The 24,985-nt window shown below is 45.2% G+C and overlaps 1 protein-coding gene across 2 annotated transcripts; it reads right to left on the reverse strand.

Annotated features, from left to right (window-relative positions):
- Nucleotides 1–759: 759 nt before the first annotated feature.
- Nucleotides 760–18,501, reverse strand: SLC51B (SLC51 subunit beta). Of its 2 annotated transcripts, none has more exons than XM_075855290.1 (4): nt 18,395–18,501; nt 4,851–4,974; nt 4,303–4,393; nt 760–1,929 (listed from the first exon to the last, which is right to left on the reverse strand). In XM_075855290.1, the coding sequence occupies exons 2-4, from the start codon at nt 4,948–4,950 to the stop codon at nt 1,716–1,718; spliced, it is 405 nt and encodes a 134-aa protein (XP_075711405.1). In that variant the 5' UTR covers nt 4,951–4,974; nt 18,395–18,501; the 3' UTR covers nt 760–1,715. The 2 variants fall into 2 exon arrangements, with proteins under 2 accessions (XP_075711405.1, XP_075711406.1); XM_075855291.1 differs by having other exon boundaries at nt 18,389–18,465.
- Between the last annotated feature and the right edge of the window lie 6,484 nt (nt 18,502–24,985).

The following is a 24,985-nucleotide window of genomic DNA, read 5'->3' on the forward strand; positions in this document are numbered from 1 at the left end:
AGACACACAGAGATGCTGCAGCAGCTTCTAGTAAGTGTTATATCTCACCCCAGTGCTGGATTCAAAGCTGCACTACTCATTACTGCTGTAAGATCTCCTCTTCTCTTGCTACAAACAGATTGGGGGCAAGATGTTTTCTTCTCTATGTGTGCAGTGTATAGAAGACATGATAGCAGTTAGGCTCCCGTGACTAACCCAGGGAAAACTCAAATTAAAGAGATAGAGCTTGCAGAGGGGAAAAGTGCTAAAAAAAAAAAATGCGGGATGCAAGTCATATACTGGCCAGAAATAGTGTTATTACACATGTACACACATATGACAGCTTATTATGAAAAGTCACCTAAAAATTAGGTATGCTTTAAAGGGAACACTGATGGGCATTTCCCACATATATAATGTGTAGGATGCCTTATAGCACATGTACATGCATGGCTTGGTGCCTGAGCTATTGAAGAAGTATCCATCCCTCTTATTTTCTATTGTCAAAGAAGGCAATAGAGAAGGGGATGGATTTTACATTGTCCATGGAGTATCAAACTGTGGTCCCAAAGGCCCACCCTTCATTTACCGTATACAGTCATCTCATCAGTAAGGACTAATATTAATGGACACGTATGACCTGTGTCAGAACCTGGGCCCACTGGAGAATCTTTGGGTAGGCCAGACTGACCATGTGTCAATGTGCTAAAGTTAATAAACCCTTGTCAAAATGTAGAGCAGATATACAAATCAGTTTTACAATTATTAAAACAGACAGCATGGGGCAAATGTATGTTTATTTTACACGCAGAGAGGGACATATGAAATGGTAATATATAGAAAATGTATTTTTGAACAAGATTCAAACTACTGAAACCTATAGGCAACATAAAGCTACATACTACTCAAACCTTTCTACTATGTTAAAAATGCAGCCCCCTCCCCGTTCTACAATGACCACATCGATGTCAAGCAACTCCAAGTTCCTTTTGCAATTAAAGGGGTTGTCCAGGATGAGAAAAACTTGGCTGCTTTCTTCCAAAAACAGCACAAAACCTGTCCACAGTTTGTATCTGATATTACAGCTTCGCCCCGTTTACTTCAAAGGAGCTGAGCTGCAGTATCACACACAACCCATGGACAGGTGTGGCGCTGTTTCTGGCAGAAAAAGACATGTTTTTTCTAATACAAACCCTTTAAGGTCAAGTGTTGGTTACTTTAAATGCTACATTCAATTCAATAAGAGAGAAGGCATCAAGAAGATTTAAGTCATAAAGTAATGTTTTATGTGACCTTTTTTACAGACACCTTGGATTGTCCTTGTACTTCGCATAATAAAATGCTATAACATTTCTGTGTATATATATTCTGCTATGATACGATGGCATTTCCAGAAAGGAAGTAACATTTTACAATATGTAGCCTATTGTGAGCACATACTTAAATAAATACAAGAAAACCAGATCTATGGTACCTTCAAACTCCTACCCAGAAGTGACCCATTATGCACGAAAAACATTCTATAAAAATATCCTATATCCAGTTGCACAGTGTGACATTGAGCTGATCTTTTAAATGTCATGTAAGTCCCAAGTGGAACAAGACTGTAATAGGAACATTTTGACCTCACGGTTAAAGAGCACTATACAATCACCGCTAGTCTCAGATATTGTATAGGACAACTGAAGAAGACCTGGTGCTCTGTAGTGGGAATGAAATAAATATGTCCTAGTAGTTTATACATCCTCCTCTGGTGCATCAGTGTAGAGAGAAGTGATTTGCCCATCCTTCCACTGAACCGTTATGTCACCTGGTTGAACTTCCTTCTTGAGTAGAGCGTCCTCTTGTGGTAGGTTCTCTTTTTCCAATGTCAGCACAGCCTGTTTGCCATCAGACTCTTCATTTTTAAGAGCCATGTTCATCTTATACATAGCAATCATTTTTCTTTTTCTGCAATTCGAAGAGTAAAATAAGTAAAGTGAATAAAGCTACAGAGTGAACTAGTGTTTGAAAGACATATACAGTTAGGTCCAGAATTATTTGGAGAGTGACACAAGTTTTGGCCTTTTAGCTGTTTACCAAAACATTTTGAATATACATTTATATAATCAATATGGGCTGAAAGTGTAGACTCTCAGCTTTAATTTGATTAGTATTCACATCCTAATTTGAGGAAGGGTTTAGGAATTACAGCTCTTTAATATGTATCTGCCTCTTTTTCAAGGGACCAAAGATAATTGGACAATTATCTCAAAAGCTATTTAATGGGCTACATGGGCTATTCCCTCGTTAATCCATCATCAATTAAGCAGGTGAAAGGTCTGGAGTTGATTCCAGGTGTGGCATTTGCATTTGGAAGCTGTTGCTGTGAACCCACAACATGAGGTCAAAGGAGCTCTTAATGCAAGTGAAACAGACCATCGTTAGGCTGAAAAATAGAGGAAATCCAACAGAGAGATAGCACAAATGTTAGGAGTGGTCAAATCAACAGTTTGGTACATTCTTGAAAAAAAGAGCGCACTGGTGATCTCGTGAACTCCAAAACAAGAAAAACCCCTTCACAACATCTATCAAAGTGAAAAAAACTCTCCTGGAAGTAGGTGTATCAGTATCTAAGTCTACCATAAAGAGACTTCATGAGAGAAAATACAGAGGGTTCACCACAAGGTGCAAACCATTAATCAGCCTCAAAAATAGAAAGGCCAGATTAGACTTTGCCAAACAACTCGTAAAGAAGCCAGCCCAGTTCTGGCACAGCATTCTTTGGACAGATGAAACTAAGTTCAACCTGTACCAGAATGATGGGAGGAAGAAAGTATGGAGAAGGCTTGGAGCGGCTCCAAAGCACACCACATCCTCTGTAAAACATTGTGGAGGCAGTGTGATGGCATTGGCATGAATGGCTGCCAAAGGCACTGGGTCACTAGTGTTTATTGATGATGTGACTGAAGACAGAAGCAGCCGGATGAATTCTGAAGTGTTCAGGGATATACCGTAATTTTCGGACTATAAGACGCAGTTTTTAGCAAGAGTAAATTTTGCTAAAAAGGTCCCTGCGTCTTATAGTCTGCAGTCAAGGGACCCGGCAGCGCCAGGCCCCCTGACGGCTCCTTACTTAACCCCTTCCCGACCCATGATGTGCCGTCACATCATTGAGCGGGGAGGGGATGATGTATGGAGTGGACTCACACGCTGAGCCCGCTCCATACACTGCGGGTGTCAGCAGCTAACACGCTGCTCTAATGGCCAGGAACAGCGATCGCACTGTTCCTGGCCGTTTAACTAATTAAATGCCGCGGTCAATAGCGACCGCGGCATTTATAGTGGTTTTTACATGAAGGACACTTATGACATATCCACAGGATATGTTATAAATGTCAGATAGAGGCAGGTCCCACCTCTGGGACCCGCATCTATTTCTAGAACGGGGCCCCGTTCTATCTTACCTGGCTCCGCTGTCTTCTGGCCACTTCCTGGTTACATGGTCGAGTTACGCAAACAGCATAACTCAATGAACTGTGCAGTTTCCGCAACTCCCACAGAACAGAATATTAGTTACGGAAACAGCGTAGCTGCAAAATTCTCTGGTGGTGTGCCCACTACCACAGAAAAGGCTTTCTGTTGAGTTTTTTTGATAAGACGAGATTGCCTCAGAGGAGCGCCACTGTCATGTCCATGGCCGCGGGCCGTGAGGCTCACTCACCTCCTGACGGCCGCAGCCATGAGTCTGCGAGCGCTGGCCCCAGTCTCCTCCTCAGGAGACGCCAGTGCTCACTTCCGTTTACCTCGGCCTGGTCCTGTAGTGTGCGCGCGAACGCTTGTGCACACTCTTAAAGGGCCAGCGCGCATCTGAAGTTAATGTTATAATTAGCCCATGAGTACCCTGGACTATAAGAAGGGCTCGGCCCCTTCCTCCCTTGCCTGAGTGTTGTTGTCGTACCCAAAGTTTGTCTATGCAAATGGTTTCCTAGTGTTTTCTAGTTCCCAGTGTTCCCCGTTCCTGTATCCTGTGCTATCCTGGTCAAGTGCCGTGCTGAGCTGTAGTTGTGCTGTGCTGTATACCACGCCTGTCCTGCTACTCCACGCCTGATGTCTGCCTGCTGCCTAGTCCCAGCCGAGCGTGCCTTTCTACTGTCCTAGCTGCCACAGGTACACTATACGAACTATGGACTGTGACCCGCGCCCTGTTGGCCAGCTGCCATACCGTCAAGGCGGTACGGTCCAGTGGGTCCACGAACCCAACGTGACAGCCACGTTTTCCCTTTTTCTTCACTTTTTCACCTCTAAGAATAAGTGCCTTGGGGATGAAATTTTGAAGCTCACCTGTTGTTTAGGATATTCTTGCTAAGTAGGAATAGTCCTAAAAGCAATCCAAGCAAGGATAGGGCCAGAATAGTATAGTTCCAGGCTGTGACTGTCAATAGAAACAAAAAACATTTCAGAACTTTACAAAGGAACTCAGCAATTCTTCATCTCTTATTTATTTTAAACCAGGTTTCCATGCAGTCACCCCTAGCAGTAAAGACTGCAGCACTATAATCTACTCTGTAACTAAACTCTCATGTCATCCAATTTTGTGCTTCTCAAACATCATCCCAGGCCCATCCTTTGGTTGGTATCCTGAACATTACCTTCTATTGACACCCTATGCTTTACCACATAATATCAAAATAATACAGTCATACAGTAACAACTAACATTGCTATAAGATGCTTAAATGACACTGCCAGTGGCGCCCCCTCAATAGTGACAAAAAAACTGCACTGTGTGACCACTCAGGTTGTACACCCCTAAGGCTGACCCAGTATTCTTACATTCTGCTTACTGTTTGGGTCTTGCCCAAGATACATCTCATCTATGATAATACTTACGGTCTCCAGTGCGATAGAAATAAATAGCTCGTTCCAGCCTCTTCTGGGCTTCAGAATTAGGAGTTATCGCCTGATTTTGCCCGCTGCTTGCATCAGTCATGATTGATAGTTACTTTTGTTTATTCTGCAAAACAGAATTTGAGGAGTACCTTATAAACGATATGTCTATCAAGTGTCTACTGTCATGGGTGATATATGAAGAAAACGGTCTGTTTTTTTATCCTGAAACAGTCAATCTTGTCCATGAGCTTTGTCTGGTATTGCAGTTGCCATTTAAGTGAAAGGGTCTGACCTGCAATACCAGAAACAGCCCATGGGCAGGAGTGGCACTGTTTCTGGAAAACAAAGTAGACCCTTTTTTTCCAATCTGATACAGTAGTAAGCCTAATGATATTACAAATTCCTTCATTTAAGGATGGCCTGAGGCTTTTTACTAGCACCAGTTTTGACCCAGTACTCCGTGCAACAGTTCAGATACATAACTGTTTTAGCAATGCTTTATATCAAATACCAAACAGAGTTTGGCTTTAAATGAAAGTTTTATAAACTACACTAGTCCACAGACCAAGACATGTCTTCTTAAAAAGAATACAAGTATACTAGTCTAATCGAGACAACTTTTGACTACTACTTTTTGATATCCTTAAAGAACAGGCAAATTATTTAGTTGTCTTGTCAGGATGTCCTATGTCAATAGGTCCATATGTCCTATTATGGCTCTGCTTCTGGTAGACTCTCTCTGGCCATGTATTACATGCTCGCCCATTATTATGAATGAAATGCTATATTTGTATGGCCGGACGAGACTTTCCCTGGCTATACCAGCTGACTGTTAGGTAGGCTTTTTTAGAGAAGGGGTTTTCTTAGTGGGAAACTGCTTTTAAGAAAACCTGACTTAAGAGAACAGCAACAACTAAAGTACAAATCTTACAACTATATTTGAGTAGTCCCTCAAAAACACAGCCATTAAAAATAATAATAAAAAAAAATAACCAAGTTATTGCAGGTGGTGTGCTGGGAAAGAGAATCTAATATACTTTAGCCTGCAGTTCTTTGGGCATCTATTCTGCGGGCACGTATTGGAGTTGAACCAGAAGAAGCCATGCGCTATACACTATATAGTAGGTAATCATTATTGCTGTATTCTTTAGTGTAATTTACTGTAACAACTACTGACTTGCATCATATAATGCAACCACTGTTTGCTTCATATAGGTGAGCGCCCTGCAGGGTACAATACACTTATCTATTTGCTCATTTTTACCGGTACAGTATGTCACAGCATATCTAAAGGTTATATCTGACACTGCTATATAGATAGGGCAATCTATGTATGCACTTCAGAAAATCCATACAACATACCGCCTTACTTTCAACAATCGCTAAGCATGCAGCATGCAAAGCCATACCTTTCAATCCTGCCCATTTCTTGTTCATATAGACTTAGTTCCCTTTGTGTTCCCACACAGTATCATGCACCCATAGTGCCCCTATTCAGTATCCTGCCTTCATAGTGCACTCACACAGTTTGCCTCCATAGTGCCCCTGTATACACTATAGTGCCCCACCACTCAGTATAATGCCCCCATAATGACACTTACACAGCATAATACCCCCCATAGTGTGTCACACACAGTATAATGTCCTTAGAGTGGCTCTGACACGCAGTATATCCCCCATAGTGCCCCCATTCAGTGTCCTGCGTTCATAGTGCCCCAACACAATATCATGCCCCCATAGTGCATACGCTATCAGGCCCTCGTAGAGCCCCACCACTGTATAATGCCCCATAATGTCACCCATGCAGGATAATACCCCCATACTGCTTCTCCACAGTATAATGCCCCCATAGTGCCCCCACTCAGTATAATGACCCCATAGTGCCTCCCACACAGTATAATGGCCCCATAGTGCCTCTCACACAGTATAATGCCCCTATAGTGCCCCAACACATTATAATGACCGTATAGTGCCTCCCACACACAGTATATGCCCCCATAGTACCCCGCACACAGTATAATGCTCCAACAGTGCCTCCCAACACAGTATAATCCCCCATTGTGACCCCTGCACAGTATATTGCTTCCATATGGCCTCCACACAGCCCCCATAGTGTCTTTCCATGGTATAATGTCCCCATAGTGCCACCCCCACACAGTATATATGGCCCCAATAGTGCCTCCTAATAATAATAAAGTAAATACTCGCCCAGCCCTGTTCCCACGACAAATGGGGAGAATCCTATGCAGGTCTACAGTCTGTGCTGTGTTTAGCTTGGCGCAATGAGGTTTGATGACGTCACTGCATTGCGCCTCTCTGTTGACTGCTCCCTGTTCCACCACTGGATTGAAGTGTATCTGTGTCCTTTCAAAACCCCATTCATTGATACTGTACTGTAATTTGATGCAGGATTTTAGGTGCAGAATCCGCAGCAAGAATCTGTAACAAATTACTTGTGCTACGCTGTTTCCAAAAAAAAACCGTCCTGCTGTGAATTGCTGCTCCGTCTAAGTCATAGCTGCCAACAGTCCTGAATTTGCTGGGACTATCCTGAATTTACAGAGACAGTCCCAGAAAATGACTGTCCCGGCAACTGCTGCATTCAATTGTATCTGCGTCCTCAGGACCCAGATACAATTGAATACTATGGCAGAGCAGGAAAATTTCCTCTTCCTGCTCTGCCATTTACTCCACCTGAAGTGGCAACCCCACCAGAGTGTTGCCGATGCTCTGACCGTGGATTCCGCTCATATGGGGAGCCCCAACATCACTGTCCATATAAGAACAGTGAAGTCAGGGGCTCTTCCTGGAGTGCCGGAATCCACGGCCAGAGCGTTGCCGACGCTCTGGCCGGGGATTCCGCTACTGGAGAAGCCCTTGGCGTCACTGTCCATATATGGACAGTGACGTCATGGGCTCTTCCAGGAGAGGAATCCTCAACTAGAGCGTCAGCAAAGCTCTGGCTGGGGATTCCCCTCCTAGAGGAAGCCACAATGGCTCTATCTACAGGGAGTGAGGGGTGTGGCGCTATCTACAAGGGGCTGTGTGTGGCACTATCTACAGGGAGGGTATGTGACACAATGTACAGAGGGGAGTGTGTGGCATCATCTACAGGGTGGCTGCGTGGCATCATCTACAGAGGGCTGTGTGGCATTATCTACAGGGGGCTGTGTTGCATTATCTACAGGGGGCTGTGTGACATCATCTACAGGGCGGCTGTGTGGCATCATCTAGAGGAGGGCTGTGTGGTATTATCTACAAGGGGACTGTGTGGCATCATCTACAGGGGTTTGTGTGGTGTCATCTATATGGGGCTGTGTGGCATCATCTACAGGGGGGCTGTGTGGCATCTTCTATAGGGAGGCTGTGTGGCATCATCTATAGGTGGGCTGTGTGCAATCATCTACATGGGGCATGATGGGCATAATCTACAGTGGGGCTGTGTGGCTATATCTACAGGGGGTGTGGCACTATCTACAGGGGGCACTGTGGTATTATCTACAGAGGGTATTGTGGCACTATCTACACAGGGCACTGTGGTATTATCTAGAGGGCACTGTGGCACTATCGAAAAAGGGTATGTGTGGCACTATCTACAGATAGCACTGTAGCACTATCTACAGGGGGGGCGTGTGGCATTATCTACAGGGGGCACTGTGGCAATATCTACAGGAAGCAGTGTGTGGCAATATCTACAGGAAGCAGTGTGTGGCAATATCTACTGGGGGCAGTGTGGAGCACCATCCACAAGGGCCTCTCAGTGTGGCATGATCTATGCTGGTTTTTACGTTACCAGTAGTGGTCAGCACATATCGGCTAGCTCTAGTGATAAAGTGGGACATCACCTGCCTGTAAACAACCGGATAACAAAAGAGATACTGGCCACCATAGTATTTGTCAGCCAAACTAGCGCAGAAATTTATGTTTGTTTATTTGTATGCAGGAATTCTGGAAAGAAAGCCACGCCACACCCACCAGATAAGCAACACCCCTAAAGACAAACCCATCAAAGACACCACACCCTAAGTGTCTCTGAATTTTTTTTCAAATGCTGGCAACTATGCGTCAGCTAGCGTCCACCTCACCAAGCGGGACAGGAACAGGGGACTCCCGTTTGGGAGATAGGTGTGGGTCCCAGAGATGGGACCAGGGCCGGCCTTAGAGGTGTGCAACCTGTGCCATTGAACAGGGTACATCCCTCCAGCAGGTGGAAGGGGGTGTAGCGCTGTCTCCTTTCCCCTGCTTCTTTCAAAAGCACCTGGGCCCGGCGACACAGTAGCCGCTTCTTCACTCAGTGGCGTCGCTTCTGCTGCAGCAGCCATAGCAGCTGCTAGTGGCGACATCGGGCTAGCGGCAACACGATGCCGCTCGTCGGGGCGGGCTTCCACATGGCCGGCGGCACCCTGGCAGCCGCTGCGGCTGCTACAGCGGTAACAGCGCCACTATAGCAGAGCAGGGAGGTATCTCCCTGCTCCGCTATCTACTAGCGCCACTGTAGCTCCCTGAAGGAGCGCTTGATGTCTCTGTCCATATATGGACAGTGATATCAGGGGCAACTCCTGAAGCAGAATCCCCGTCCACAGCGTTACCGAGTCTGTTACTGGGAATTCCACTCCAGGAGACGCCAGTGACGTCACTGTCCATAAAGGGACACAAACGACAGGGCCTTCCCCTGGAGTGGAATCCCCGGTCACAGCATCGGCAATGCTGTGGACGGGGATTCCGCTTCAGGAGTTGCCCTTGATGTCACAGTATGGACAGAGACATCAAGCGGAGCGCTGCAGGAGCGGAATCCCCAGCTACAGGGGGATTCCGCTCCTTCAGGGAGCTTCGCTGGTGTTATCTACAGGAAATGGGGTGCTATCTACCAGGGGGCTGTGTGGCACTTCCTACAAGAGGGCTGTGTGGCACTAAATACAAGAGGGCTGTGTGGCACTACCTACCAGGGGGCTGTGTGGCACTACCTACCAGTGGGATGTGTGGCACAACCTACAAGGGGGCTGTGTGGCACTACCTACAAGGGGGCTGTGTGGCACTACCTACAGGGGGCTGTGTGGCACTACCTACAATGGGCTATCTATAGGGGGCTGTGTGGCAATACCTACAAGGGGTCTGTGTGGCACTACCTACAAGGGGGCTTCTGTGGCACTATCTATAGGGGGCTGTGTGGCACTACTTACAAGGGGGCTGTGTGGCACTATCTATAGGGGGAATCTGTGAGTGGTAGGCTGATGGTCATTTTACTGTGAGTGGGGGCTGATGGCTATTTTACTGTGAGGAGTGGCAGGCTGATGTTCAGTTTACTGTGAGTGGGGGGCTGACGGTCATTTTACTGTGAGTGGCGGGCTGATGGTCATTTTACTGTAAGTGGTGGGCTGATGGTCATTTTACTGTGAGGGGGGACTGATGGTCATTTTACTGTGAGTGGGGGGGGCTGATGGTCATTTTACTGTGATTGGCGGGCTGATGGTCATTTTAAAGTGAGGGAGGGCTGATAGTCTTCAAGTGGTTTCCACCTCTGAGCTCCAATTGAAATTAATAGGAGGCAGAAAATACCCGCGACGCTCATTTGGTGCTTTTTTACCTGCGTCTTTTGCATTAGCTTCAACGGCATAAAGAGAACCTTTCACCTCCCCATACATGTGCAGCTGAGTGCAGCATGTAATGGGGAGGGCTGCACAAACCTTGGGGCACTTTATATTTTTTTTCTACCTCCCTCCGTTATTTAGATATCGGTGCAGTTATATTTGGCGGCCGATATTTAAATACCCCCCTGAACAGTCAACAGTGTTACTATGGCTGTGACTTTCCAATCAGATATGGACAGTGCCACAGCAAGAGCGAGGAGAGTGTGCGATTGCAGTCTTTTCACCCGAACTGGCAAGGTGGCGTGTCACTGCTACGGACAGTGTCAGAGCTGTGGAGAGGAGTGCGTGCTCTCATCTCTTCAGCTCTTGTGAGAGATCAGTCTTGTACTTTGTCTGCCGAACTGGCAAGGGAGCGTGTCACTGCTACGGACAGTGTAAGAGATGGGGAGTGCTTACACTGTCCGTAGCAAAGACACGCCCCCTTGCCAGTTTGGCAGACTATACAAGACTGATCTCTCGCAAGAGCTGAAGAGATGAGAGCGTGCTCTCCTCTCCACAGTTCTTACACTGTCCGTAGCAGAAGACTAATCTTGAAAGCTGAAGAGTGAGAGCGTGTGCGCGCGCACACACACACACACACACACACACTCTCTCTCTCTCTCCTCGCTCTTGCTGTAACACTGTCCATATCTAATTGGACAGTGTCACAGCCATAGTAACACGCCCCCTTGCCAGTACACACCCCGTTGACTGTTCAGGGGGTTATTTAAATATCGGGCGCCAAATATAACGGCACCGATATCTAAATAACGGAGGGAGGTAGAAAAAAATGTAAAGTGCCCCAGAGTTTGAGTGCACATGAATGGGGAGGTGAAAGGTTCTCTTTAAAAAAAAAAACGCAAAAAAAAAAAAAGCTCAAACAACGCTGCCAATTCAAAATCTGCTTCAGAATTCCTAAAGGAATTTTGAGGCACATTTTTTTTTGCCTTACAAAAATGCATTGTGAACGTACCCTACGAGTGTAGTGCTTGTTTTTAGCCGTTTTCTTTCTTTTTTTAAACAATTCTTAGTAGGTGTACTTTGAGGAAATTTTATTTTTCCAGTGGTGCCTCGAGTCCGAAAAGGTTGGGAAACTCTGTACTAGGCTACAAGATCACGCCGGCGTACGCAAGGATCTTGTAGAGGAGCAGCTCAGTTCGTCATGGGAATCTACAGGGGGGCACTATCTACAAGGCTACAAGGGGGAGCTGTGTGTGGCAGCCAGGGGAGGGGGGCATTATGCTGTTTGGGGGCCACTAAGCGGATATTATACTGTGTAGGGGTACTACAGGGGGCAATATAATGTGTGTGGTACTTGAGGGGCATAATACTGTGTGGGCACAATTAGAGGACAAAATACTGTGTCCTTGAAGGGGTTATAATATATTATTAAATATTATTATACTGTATGGGGGGCACTAAAGGGGCTTTATACTGTGTGGGGGCACTATATAGGGCATTATACTGTGGGAGCATTATACTTTTTTTATGGGGAATTTTTTTTATGATGGGCTGGGGCGCCGAAAGATAATTTCACACAGGGCACCATCTATCCTAAGGCCGCATCTATCAGACATCTATGGCCTATCCTGTGGATAGGCCATAAATGTCTGTCATGACACAACCCCTTTAATGATTGCACCATTGTACATCTAAAACAGTCTTACAATTAGCTTCAGCTATGTTCACACACTCAGAATTCATTGGTATCCGTTTGTAAAAACAGATTCGGCAGGGTTGGCACAGCTCCATTATGAAGCCGGTACAGAACTTATCAGAGGAAAGTAGATAAACAACTTATTTTTCTTCTGCTGTTGTACACCTTTCCCTAGACCTGAACCATATTGGACTTGATGTACAACCCTTTGGTGAAGACAAGGGACAAATCTGAAGTGCCAATATTGTGGCAGATTGACCTCTACTGCTATAACCTGCTCTAAAACAACTTGTAGCATGCTGATGGATCTTCAGAAAGGCGGTACAGAATTTTACATTTCTCCGAATGCCCTGCTTTATATTTGGATTTCTCTTACGGTCAATAGTACAATTCCATTGTTAACGCTATCTAGAGTTTTTCTTTATTTATGAAACTAGCTATTCTGTGAAACTTGTCTATGAGAAGGTAGAAACCTTTGTATGATAATTTTCCTATGCAAGGAGATGATGGCAGTGGTTTAATGTATAAAGCCGGCTAAGGTCAGATCCAGTTTCTGCAAATACCCCCTTATCTCTCGTGTTATCATCATGGCTCACGTACTGATTCTCTGCAGGGTATTTGTCCCCCAGGTCAGCATTTGTGACTCACGGCTTCTCTCTCTCTCTCTACATTTCTCTTTCTGTTGTCTTATCCAAGTAAACACACCCCGAGGTGAATGGACAGTAAGACTTTTACCCAGGAAACTCCCACATGAACTGTCAATGTGAACAGTATCAAGTCAGCCCTAACCAGCCAGCTAGTGGGTGAAAGGGAACATTCAAGGGATTTAGGGTGAATCTGAATAAGCCACACATAATGTTTTTTTGTTTCTTGCGTTTCCGTTTCAGAATTGAATCTGACAAGTTTATTGAAAAAAAACAAAACATCAAAATCTGCAGCCTAAAATCCACACCTGTTTCCACATCAAAATGTGAAATCCATACCTACAATTTTAAGAGTAGATTTTACCTGCATTTATCTGCGGGCTTTGATGCAGATTTTACAAATCAAATTCTGCAACGTGTGCATGTAGCCTGAGGAATTCACACTTCTGTATTTTTGATCCATAACAATTCAGGTTTTTTTCATTGAAAAAACGGTGGCAATACATTTAAATGGTTTTTATTCAAGTCTTGGTTTTTTATGCACATGGCGTTACCTTCAATAAGCAGCATGTTTCAACGGATCCATATGGATACTGCTTTAAGCCCATATAAGTCAATAGATTGTATTTAAAAGCGCATGTTCCGTTTTTGTATAGTTCACATGTGCCTCTTTGTTTAGTTTTTTTTACATTTGTAGTTTAACATAATAAAAAAAAGAAAAATAGTAGTTAAAACCGAACAAATACGGACGAAAAACTGACAAATTCTAACAAAATACGAAACAAAAATGGAACAAATTGTAAAAAAAACAATCCATATTTCACATTGAACCGTATTTTCATACGGAAGTGTAAAGGAGCCATTTAAGGCTGCTTTCACATTCATTTTTTTTCCATTCGCTTTTTTCTGTCCATTATATGGACCTAATGTTAATATTTGGGTCTATTCACATGGGGGTATAAAGTATGTGTGTATTTTAAAAACCCAGCATGCACTACTTTCATCTGTTTTGCGCATGGAAAACACCCAGTTTTGGAGAGTGATTAAAATACGGATGCATTCGAATGTGATCCATATCAGTATGTTATCAGTATTTCATCTGTATTTTAAAGTGGCTGTCTGAAATTCTCTGCCTAGAAAACAACCCATCAGTATAACTGATGCAATACTGATGACATACTGATGTAATACGTACGTATTGTGAATACATATTACGGACGTTTACCAATATGCTGTGAAAGAGACCTCAGCCTCATGCGGTTTTGGCTGCATGAGGCTGCCACTACAGCGGACTGTGCCCTAAAGGGCTTATTTACACGAGCGTATTTCTTGTCCGTGCGTTGTCTATGTGTCCGCTCACGAACAGCACACAGACACAATAGGCCCCCTGCACTATTTTCATCCATGTGCGGTCCATTTCTGACAAAATTAAAACCAGGAAGTAGCAGAGGAGCGGACAAGAAAAACTGATGACATAGAGAAGTAAAAAAACGGACACAAGGAACACAGGGGAACGCAACACTCAAAAAGATGAAAAACTGCAATTTACCTGCGAACACAAAACAGACACATTTGAACACATAATGCTTTGTTCACATCTGCCCTACAATTTCCATTATTCTGTTACCGAAAAAAAAAAAGCGCCAGATGACAGAAACAAATGGCACCCAACAGAACCTAGTGACCTTAATGGGTTCTGTCGGACTTCCGTCATTTTACTGGACAAAATAACGCTGCACTATTTTGTTCAGCAAAGGTGACGGAATCTGCTGAGCGCCACAATTATTAACTTTTTAAAACACTTTTTGCATGACGTGGTCTAGTGGCCAGGGGGCTTAAATGAGCCAACGTGTACTAAAATTGAGTCAAAATTTTGGCACAAAAAACTGGCATGAACTAAACCAACCAAGAGGTGGTATAAAGTATCTAACATGTCTAACAAGATGCGCTAAATTTATCATGCAGCGTACGCCAGTGTGATAAAATTGGTCTAAATCTTAGACTTAATTAGTAAATCTACCCTATTTTGCTAGTAAGTCCTAGTTATCACAACCAATTAGAATTTAGTTCCACACGACCATAGACATGTCCTATTTTTTATTTTACAGACCGTCCTCCCATACTTAATAATGGGAGCACGGCCCGCAAATGCGGACGGCTGTGGCCGTAATCACGGACTGTGATTACGTACATGGTCGTGTGCATGGGGCCTAAGCAAATGTGTGCTGGATTGTGTAAGGCTCTGTTCACACTTGCATCGGAGCCTCCGTTAGGAGTCTCTGTCGCAGATTCCTTTGTTTTCCCCAGATAAAGTAGTGCAGCATGCAGTGTTATTTTGTCAAGCAAAACGATGGACACCATGACCGAAACCCGACAGAACCCGTTAAAGTCAATGGGTTCCCTCTGGTGCCGTTAAAGTCAATGGGTTCCCTCTGGCGCCGTTGGTGTCCGTCATGAAACAGGTCTGGCACTTCCGATTTTTCGTTGTTCTGCTCTAATGATGGAGCAGAACAATGGAAAACCTTGATGCAGATGTGACCAGACCCTAAGGAGGGTAGGTCCCCACTCGATTAGATGGAAATTTTCATTGGAGACCTTGGATGTTCCTAAGAAATAATCTATACAAGCACTGGGCCACCCGACCAGCAGACTGGATCTTCCTCATTTTCTTAGGGTAGTGCTGGTAAACTGTATTGCTTATGTGCCCCCACCACTTCTGCTCCCTGCATTTTTTTAAGGGGAAGATGGCTGCCGAACACTACATCTTTTTTTGTATTTTTAAACAGATTTCACCCCTACATTTATTATTGCAAAAAACAGATTAAAGGGGCAGCTAACAGAAACAAGTACTGTAAGCTTTCCAGCCATCAGATCTGTGTCTATACATACATAAGCTGAAGACCTGGACAGTCCAGCACAGACTGGTAAGCGTCCTCACTGCATAGCAACCAGTCTATCTTGGCAGTACCCAACCTAAGCTTTTAGCATTCTCTTACTGCCTGTTTATTAGATATTTGTAACATAAATTCTGACAACCCACACAATGTTCTATTAGGGAATACTGAGCTGACAGAGTGTGCGCCAAGAGGTGTGTGCCGAGCACAGGTCTCATCTATGGAGGACTACTAGCTTATTTTAGTGGGTACAATGTGATGATTCATTCTACAGCATTTACGGATGTAGCCATCTTTATCTTGACTTATAACTTGCTGCAGCGTAAAATCACACAACAAAAGCCATTGAAAAGTCATTAAAACTGTCAGAATGAGGGATCTTGCCACTGTGTATTTAATGCGATAAAAGTCAAGATAAAGACGGCTACATCTGTACATTGCACTACTCTTTGTGATCTTGTGATAGCAGCTGCTTATTGAGGTTTTCAGTGGAATAGTCTTTGGCAATCACCTTGTGAATACAGGTTGTCAAAATAAAAAGCTTTAGGCCTCATGCACACGACCGTGTTTTTGCGTCCGCAATTCCCCCGCAAATCCACGGGAGAATTGCGGACCCATTCATTTCTATGGGCCCATACACACTATCCGTGTTTTCACGGGTCTCCGCATGTCCGCAAATCCGTGCCGCAGAAACTCAGGACATGTCTTATTACGGCCCGCAAATTCGATGCGGACATGCCAATAGAAGTCAATGGGCCCGTGGAAATTGCGGATACACCTCCGTGTGTCATCCGCAGTTTTGCGGATTTGCGGAAGTGTTGCTAGGCAACGACCGGGAATGAGTTCTGTCGTCATCCTGTTTTACCTAGGCTTTTTTTTTTTCATCCGCATTTTGCGGATTACATACGGATGAACTGCGGATTACATACGGATGAACTGCGGATGACATTTCACGGAACACGGTCCTGGAATTTGCGGACCAGAAAAACACTACGGTCGTGTGCATGAGGCCTTAATAAAGTATGTGGCCTCATGTTTGGAGAACTGCTGGTCCTTCCTGGCTCTAAAGTCTCCTTCACAGACACTATTCTATTATCCTTAAAGGCTTGTAAAAAACACAGTGAGTTTCCAGTGTTTTTCATAGCGTTTTTTTACATTTTGTACATGCGTTTTTTTCTGTCATTTTACAAGTTCCATAGAGAAGCCTATGGTAAAAAAAAAAGCCCCAAACATGCCATATATAGAGCATGCTGCATTTTAAAAAAAAAAATGCCACTGAACCCCAAAAATAACACAAACAAATTGCTTTGTATGTAGACTTTATAATAATTTACTATAGACTTAAAGTAACTTCTGGCAGCAGAGTTTCTGACCTAAAAAAATCCTCAGTGATAAATGGCAACAAAAACACCCTGAAAAATGCAGCTAAACGCTGTGTGTGATTCCAGTCTAAGGCCAGGCTCACACGCACAGTTTTAATGCCGTTTTTGTCTTAATTTTTTTGTGCCAAACTTAGAAGTGAATCCAAAAGGATGGAAAGGTATAAATAGTCAACAACTGTATGTTTGATCCTGGCCAGAAAAGGTAACATGCAGTTTTTTTTTTTTATGGCATTTTTAAAGTCCTACAGAGAAGCCTATAGGAATAACGCCAGAAAAAATGGCAAATCCAGAGCATGGTACATTGTAAAGAAAAATGCCACTGACCACAAGAACGCCACAAAACAAAAAGCTTTGCATGTAGCGTTCTCTATATCTCACCATAGACTTTAAATTAAGACCTGGCCGCAACATTTTTCACCTAAAAAAAAAAAGCTGTTTGTGAATTAAGTCTAAGGCTGGAAACACACATGCAGCATTTGATGCAGTTTGAGGTGCACCAAAAACGACATGTGTGGTTCCAGCCTTTTGATTCTAGATCCATATCATAATACACGTAGTAGTATAAAAAAAATATTTGTTTTTTATAACACCCAACCAGAGCCTGTGCTTCATTTTTCCAGTGCAGTTAAAACAATGAAACCTGATCTAGCTTCTATTGGCAACAAGGTCACCATTTATCTGATACACTGGTTGCTATTGGCAACAAGGCCACCATTTCTCTGATATACTGGTTACTATGGGTAACAATGCCCCTCTTTCTGATACACTGGTTGCTATGGGTAACAAGGCCCCTATTTCTCTGATACACTGGTTTCTATGGGTAACAAGGCCCCTCTTTCTCTGTTACACTGGTTGCTATGGGTAACAAGGCCCTTATTTCTCTGATACACTGGTTGCTATGGGTAACAAGGCCCCTCTTTCTCTGATACACTAGATGCTATGGGTAACAAGGGCCCTATTTCTCTGATACACTGGTTGCTATGGGTAACAAGGCCCCTATTTCTCTGATACACCCTGGTTGCTATGGACAGTGTGGCTGCAATTTCTCTGATACATGATAACATTGTTTAACATACAAGTCAATAATCAGATAACATGATAAATATTGGTTTGCTCTTGAAAAATCTTTTTTTGCTGGACACTAAATCGGATCCTGTATCATGGAGAGTGAACATGATGTTCCTGGTCTACAAAGCTCTAAATAAAAAAGAATTGTTCTAAATCTAGAAGCAGTCTTATCCTAACATACGTGGTCATGAAAAACACCAAAAGCAATATACACTGTGGACTGATAAGCAGAGCATTCTCTATGCATGCAGATATAAATGTCTTACATGTACCTTCACAGCTGGGTGGTAGTCCTGGTAGGTTAGAAGTCATTGGCAGACTGGCAAGCTCTGCTCAGCGTTTTATATTACAAGGTAGATATACCCAGTGCCCTTGGCATACAACCCTGCTTATCTGTCAGTGCAATAATTTTTTTGATTCCTCTAGTGTCTTTGACCTTAAGTTTCTGGTTATACTATAACCAGCCCATCCCCATTGTGAAGGCAGATGATAGGAAAAGTTCCTTTAACTCTGTCATTTCCCTGGACCTCGGCTTTAATTGAAATCAGTTCATAAAGTTCAAAAATCTTATAAGGTTTAATAGATTTCTGCAAAAAAAAAACAAAAAGAAAACAACAACTTTTTGAGTCCATAATAAAGTCTTAGTTTGATATGACGTGTACTGAGTATATTGCTTGCACTGGAAGGCAGTATTTGTAAGCATGCCAGATATGTGACTTCTTCGTCTTACTCCACAGATATTTTCTGTCGTTTTAAAACTGCATCAAAAACACTTCTAAAACCGCCAGCATTATTAAGATGTAACATGCATTTTTTTATGCCGTTTTAAGTCACGTTTTTGATGCTCCTTTCGTGCATACTTTTCTTCTGCCGTTTTTTAAGTCCTATACAGAAGCCTATGGAAACAAAACATCAGAAAAAAACGCTACACCCAGAGCATGCTGGGTTTGGAAAAAAACATCACTAACCATAAAATTGTCTCAAAACCACCATAAACAAAAACGCAGTGTATGTAGTGCCTTTTATATTTTACTACAGACGTTAATGTAACATCTGGCTGCACAAAAGAACACACCAAAAAAATACCCAAAAAAGGCAGCAAAACGCAGTGTGTGAAACCAGTCTGAGGGTATGTTCACATGCAGGGTTTTCAGGTGTATTTCTGGGCGTAAATGCCTCGAAATACGCCTGGAAAAATGCTAGCTAAACGCTTACCAACATTTGCCCATTAAATTCAATGGAAAATACGGCTTTCAGTTCACGTAAACGTAAAAAAACGCCCCGTAAAAAGAAGCATTTCACTTCTTGAGCCATTTTTTTAGCTGTTTTTCAATGTCAATGGAAAAACAGCTCCAAAAACGGCTCTAAAAAACGCCTCAAAAAACATTTTCGGCTACAAAAATAGCTGAAAATCAGAGGCTGTTTTCCTTTGAAGGGGCTGCGACGCTTGTACAAGCGCTGCTTCCCCTTCATTACTGTTACTAGTCGTACGGAGAATCGCCGAGACACTTGTAGCGGCGGTTCACAAAATGACAGCCTTCTCCCATTCACTTGAATAAGAGAAGGGTGTGATACTGAAAACTGCTGCCAGAATTGTGTCGGCGTTCACAGTAACGAAGGGAATGAAGTGGAAGCAGCGTAAGGATAGGCCATACATTTCCTATAACTGGACAACCACTTTAAGGCTCGGTTCCTGGTTTGCATCCAAAACTACGGACACCATTGTCACCGTGTTCCTTACATTTTATAGGAAGAATAGCGATTCATGCAATTCTATTATTCCTGTCAAATCTAACAGGATCTGCGAACGGAGCCTAAGATTGAAGCCTCCGACGCAGATTTGATCATAGTCTTACCTGTTTTATTGGTGCTTTATAGAGTGTATAGAAAAATCTTGGCGATGTAGAAAACAGGGGGGGGGGGCGTAATAATCTCAAGCTGCGCGGAATCCCTGAATCCGTAGCGCCGGAAGACTTACACGACGCGGTGACTTCCATCCATGGCTGGCCTTAGCTATGTTCGACCAGTGCGGTCGCACAGGGCGCCAGCCGCCACACGGCAAGAGGGGCGCCAGCGGGTTTGTGTATCCCCATCCTGTTGCAACTACAAGCGGCGATACACACACTAACTGCAGTCACCTTTCCACCCGGGCGCTTCTTCACTTAGTGGCCGTCGCTACCGCTGTAGCAGCCATAGCGGCTGCTAGCGGTGACACCGGGCATGAGGGCGGTGGCGCCGCTAGCAGCCGCTGCTATAGCGGTAGCGATGGCACTATAGCAGAGCAGGGAGATATCTCCCTGCTCTGCTGTCTACTAGCGCCACTGTAGCTCCCTGAAGGAGCGGAATCCCTGTGTGGCCGGGGATTCCGCTCCTGGAGCGCTGCTTGATATCTCTGTCCATATATGGACAGTGACATCAGGGGAAACTCCTGAAGCGGAATCCCCGGTCACAACCTTGCAGACTCTATGACCGGGGATTCCACTCCAGGAGAAGTCAATGACGTCATGGACACAGACGACAGGAGCTTCTCCTGGAGTGGAATCGACGGTCATAGCGTCTGCAACGCTGTGGACGAGGATTCCGCCTCAGGAGTTTTCCCTGATGTCACTGTCCATATATGGACAGAGGCATCAAGCAGCGCTCCAGGAGCGGAATCCCCGGCCACACAGGGATTCCGCTCCTTCAGGGAGCTACAGTGGCGCTATCTATACTGGAAGGACGGGGGGGGGTGTTGCTATCTACAGTGGGGCACTATAGCAGAGCAAGGAGGTATCTCCCTGCTCTGCTGTCTACTAGCGCCACTGTAGCTCCCTGAAGGAGCGGAATCCCCGTGTGGCTGGGGATTCCGCTCCTGGAGCGCTGCTTGATGTTTCTGTCCATATATGGACAGTGACATCAGGGGAAACTCCTGAAGCGGAATCCCCGGTAACAGCATTGCAGACTCTATGACCGGGGATTCCACTCCAGGAGAAGCCAATGACATCATGGACACAGATGACAGGAGCTTCTCCTGGAGTGGAATCGACGGTCATAGCGTCTGCAACGCTGTGGATGGGGATTCCGCCTCAGGAGTTTTCCCTGATGTCACTGTCCATATATGGACAGAGGCATCAAGCAGCGCTCGCTTCAGGGAGCTACAGTGGCGCTATCTATACTGGAAGGGGGTGGTTGCTATCTACAGGAGGGCTGTGGGCTGTGTGGCACTACCTACTAAGGACAACTGTGCAGGAGCACACAAAATACCCAGCTTTCCCGGGTATCAAAAAAAGTGTGGAAATAAACTAAGATATAACTTTTATTTAATCTAGCTAAAAGGATTAATCCTTTACTCCGACTAAATAAAAGTTATATCTTAGTTTATTTCCACACATTTATTTGATAGCTGGGAAAGCTGGGTATTTTGTGTGCTCCTGCACAGTTGTCCTTTTTTGAATGTCTATTGCCCACCAGCTATCAGGGTCATTTCGTAGTCCTTGCACTACCTCCAAGGGGGCTGTGGGCAGTGTGGCACTACCTACCAGGGGGCTGTTTGGCACTACCAACCAGGGGGATGTGGGCTGAGTGGCACTACCAACCAGGGGGCTGTGTGGCACTACCTACCAGGGGGCTGTGTGGCTCTACCAACCAGGGGGCTGTGGGCTGTGTGGCACTACCAACCAGGGGGCTGTGTGGCACTACCAACCAGGGGGCTGTGTGCCACTACCAACCTGGGGGCTTTGGGGCACTACCAACCATAGGGCTGTGGGGCACTACCAACCAGGGGGCTGTGGGGCACTCCCTACAGGGGGCTGAGTGGCACTTCCTACAGGGGGCTGTGTGGCACACCCTACAGGGGGCTGTGTGCATTCCCTACAGGGGGCTGTGTGGCACTCCCTACCAGGGGGCTGTGCGACACTCCCTACCAGGGGGCTGTGTGGGCCTCCCTACAGGGGGCTGTGTGGGCCTCCCTACAGGGGACTGTGTGGCACACTCTACAGGGGGCTGTGCGGCACTCCCTACAGGGGGCTGTGTGGCCCTCCCTACAGGGGGCTGTGTGGCGCTATCTACAAGGGGGCTGTGTGGCGCTATCTACAAGGGGGCTGTGTGGCGCTATCTACAAGGGGGCTGTGTGGCGCTACCTACAAGGGGGCTGTCTGGCGCTACCTACAAGGGGGCTGTCTGGCGCTACCCACAAGGGGGCTGTGTGGCGCTACCCACAAGGGGGCTGTCTGGCGCTACTTACAAGGGGCTGTGTGGTGCTACCCACAAGGGGCTGTGTAGCGCTACCTACAAGGGGCTGTGTGGCGCTACCTACAAGGGGGCTGTGTGGTGCTATCTACAAGGAGCTATGTGGTGCTACCTACAAGGGGCTATGTGGTGCTACCTACAAGGGGGCTGTCTGGCGCTACCCACAAGGGGGCTGTGTGGTGCTATCTACAAGAGGCTATGTGGTGCTACCCACAAGGGGGCTGTGTGGCGCTACCCACAAGGGGCTGTGTGGCGCTACCTACAAGGGGGCTGTCTGGCGCTACCTACAAGGGGCTGTGTGGCGCTACCTACAAGGGGCTGCGTGGCGCTACCAACAGGGGGAATATGTGAGTGGGGGGATGATGGTCATTTTACTGTGAGTGGTGGGCTGATGGTCATTTTACTGTAAGTGGGGGGTTGATGGTCATTTTACTGTGAGTGGGGGGCTGATGGTCTTCAAGTGGTTTCCACCTCTGACCTCCTATTGAAATTAATCGGAGGCAGAAAATACCTGTGGCGCCCGTTTGGAGCTTTTTTTTCCTGCGTCTTTTGCATTCACTTCAACAGCTTAAGAAAAAACAGAAAAAAACGGTCACACAACGCTGTCAGTTGCTGAAGGAATTTTGAGGCAGATTTTTTTTGCCTTACAAAAAACGTGTGTGAACATACCCTACGAGTGTAGTGCTTGTTCTTAGCCGTTTTCTGTCTTTCTCAAAACAATTTTTGGTAGGGGGGCCCTGAGGAAATTTTGTTTTTCCAGTGCTGCCTCGAGTCCGAAAAGGTTGGGAAACTCTGTATTAGGCTACAGGGTCCCGTCATGGAGCAGCTCAGTTCGTCATGGGCCTAGGTGAGTACAATTTTTGTTTTTGTTTGGGGGCACTGTCTACAAGGGGGAGGTGCGGGGACTGTATGGCATGATCTACAAGGGGGAGGTGCGGGGACTGTATGGCACTATCTACAAGGGGGAGGTGGGGGACTGTATGGCACTGTCTACAAGGGGGAGGTGGGGGGCTGTATGGCACGATCTACAAAAAGGAGGTGGGGAATTATGGTACTGTCTACAGGGAGGCTGTATGGCAAAATCTACAGGGGGCACTATACTGTGTGGGGGCCACTAAGCGGACATTACACTGTGTAGGGGTACTTCAGATGGCATAATACTGTGGGCACAATTAGAGGACAAAATACTGTGTGCTTGAAGGGGTTGTAATATATTATATTATGAAATGTTATTATTATACTGTATGGGGGCACTAAGGGGGCATTATAATTTTTTTATGGGGCATTTTTTTTTTAATCATGGGGTATGGCGCCGAAAGATCATTTCGCACAGGGCGCCATCTATCCTAGGGCCGGCCCTGCTTCCAACTTCAATAAACTGATGGACCACCCGAAAGTGGGCCCCCTTGAATTGGATAGGGTTCATCGCTCTGCTGGACCCAGAACTAGAGAACTAAACCGCCCCAGAGATGTGCTTCTTTTCCTCCCCCTTCCTTACCTCACCCTTCCTTTCCTTCCATTCCCTTTCCTCCTATTCTTTTTCCGCCTGTTCTTTTTCCGCCTATTTTCTTTTCTTCACCTCTTTCCTCTTGGAAGTTTTGTCTAGTACAGTCTGAATGGTCTACTCAGCTGATTGCATTGTATAACGATTTACGTTATGATCGATCTGCATAATTTGTTGTATACTACATTTGTCTTTCAATAAGTTGTGCACTCGTTATTGGAACTTGTTATATGCTAATAAACATGGAATTTAAAAATACATATGCCCCAGTGTATATTAAGAATTTGGAGCATTACATCTCCTCTTAGCTCAGATTATAAAATCTTAACATTATTCAATTTTCGGTTACAAGTATGGTAAAACAGTTATTGTTCCACTAATATCCGCTTGTCATGAGCTTGAAATATGGAAGTCAGTATTATAGCAGACCATCGATGGAAAAGTTGGAAAGTGGTTTTAGGAAACTTGGAGCACATGGAAGTTCAAGTAAATCTCTTTGGGAACTCTCCAAACCAAATTGGCTTAAAGTAAAACTGCAGAACCTACAGATATTAACAACTATTTTGCCAGTCAAAGCTCCACTGTCTATTGAAAAAGAAAGAAAAATCCCACACGAATAGCTCTTGTAATCAGAGCATAACTATAGGGGGTGCAGACGTATGAGTTGCACCCGGGCCCTATTGCCCAAGGGGGCTCAAAGTTCCTTCTGCCACAAAGAAAGATACCAGTACTATACATTGTCGAGTCACATTATTATGACCACTTCCTACTTTCGACGTCGTCAGCGTGTAGCCCATGTAGGAAGTGATGTGTCGTGGTCTGGCTTGGTGGGTATATGGGTATATAAGGTGTGCGATCGGCTGTCTGAACACATATCACTCGTTGTTGCCATGGGTAAAAGGGGCGATTTATCAGAGTTGCAAAATGGGATGATTATTGGCTTTCGGGCCAAGGGTGGCAGTATTTCTCAAACAGTGCAGTTTGTGAATTGTTCGCGTGCTGCGGTTGTGAAAGTGTATCGTGAGTGGACAAATAGCACCTTTGGGAATAACTGACGTGGAAACTGCGGAGAACCACGTGCCATTGATGTGAGAGGTGAATGTCGACTACGAAGGTGCGCGAGGGCTGAACG

This window comes from Rhinoderma darwinii, chromosome 3, assembly GCF_050947455.1.
Source record: "Rhinoderma darwinii isolate aRhiDar2 chromosome 3, aRhiDar2.hap1, whole genome shotgun sequence".
In the NCBI taxonomy this organism is placed as follows: domain Eukaryota; kingdom Metazoa; phylum Chordata; class Amphibia; order Anura; family Rhinodermatidae; genus Rhinoderma; species Rhinoderma darwinii.

Excerpts from the sequence above, each read along its gene's own strand:
- SLC51B (XM_075855290.1), bottom strand. The coding sequence starts at position 4,950 with ATGACTGATGCAAGCAGCGGGCAAAATCAGGCGATAACTCCTAATTCT. Across the intron at positions 4,394-4,850 it reads TTTCTATCGCACTGGAGACC|TCACAGCCTGGAACTATACT; the intron begins GTAAGTATTATC and ends TTCTATTGACAG. Across the intron at positions 1,930-4,302 it reads AAGAATATCCTAAACAACAG|AAAAAGAAAAATGATTGCTA; the intron begins GTGAGCTTCAAA and ends TTCGAATTGCAG.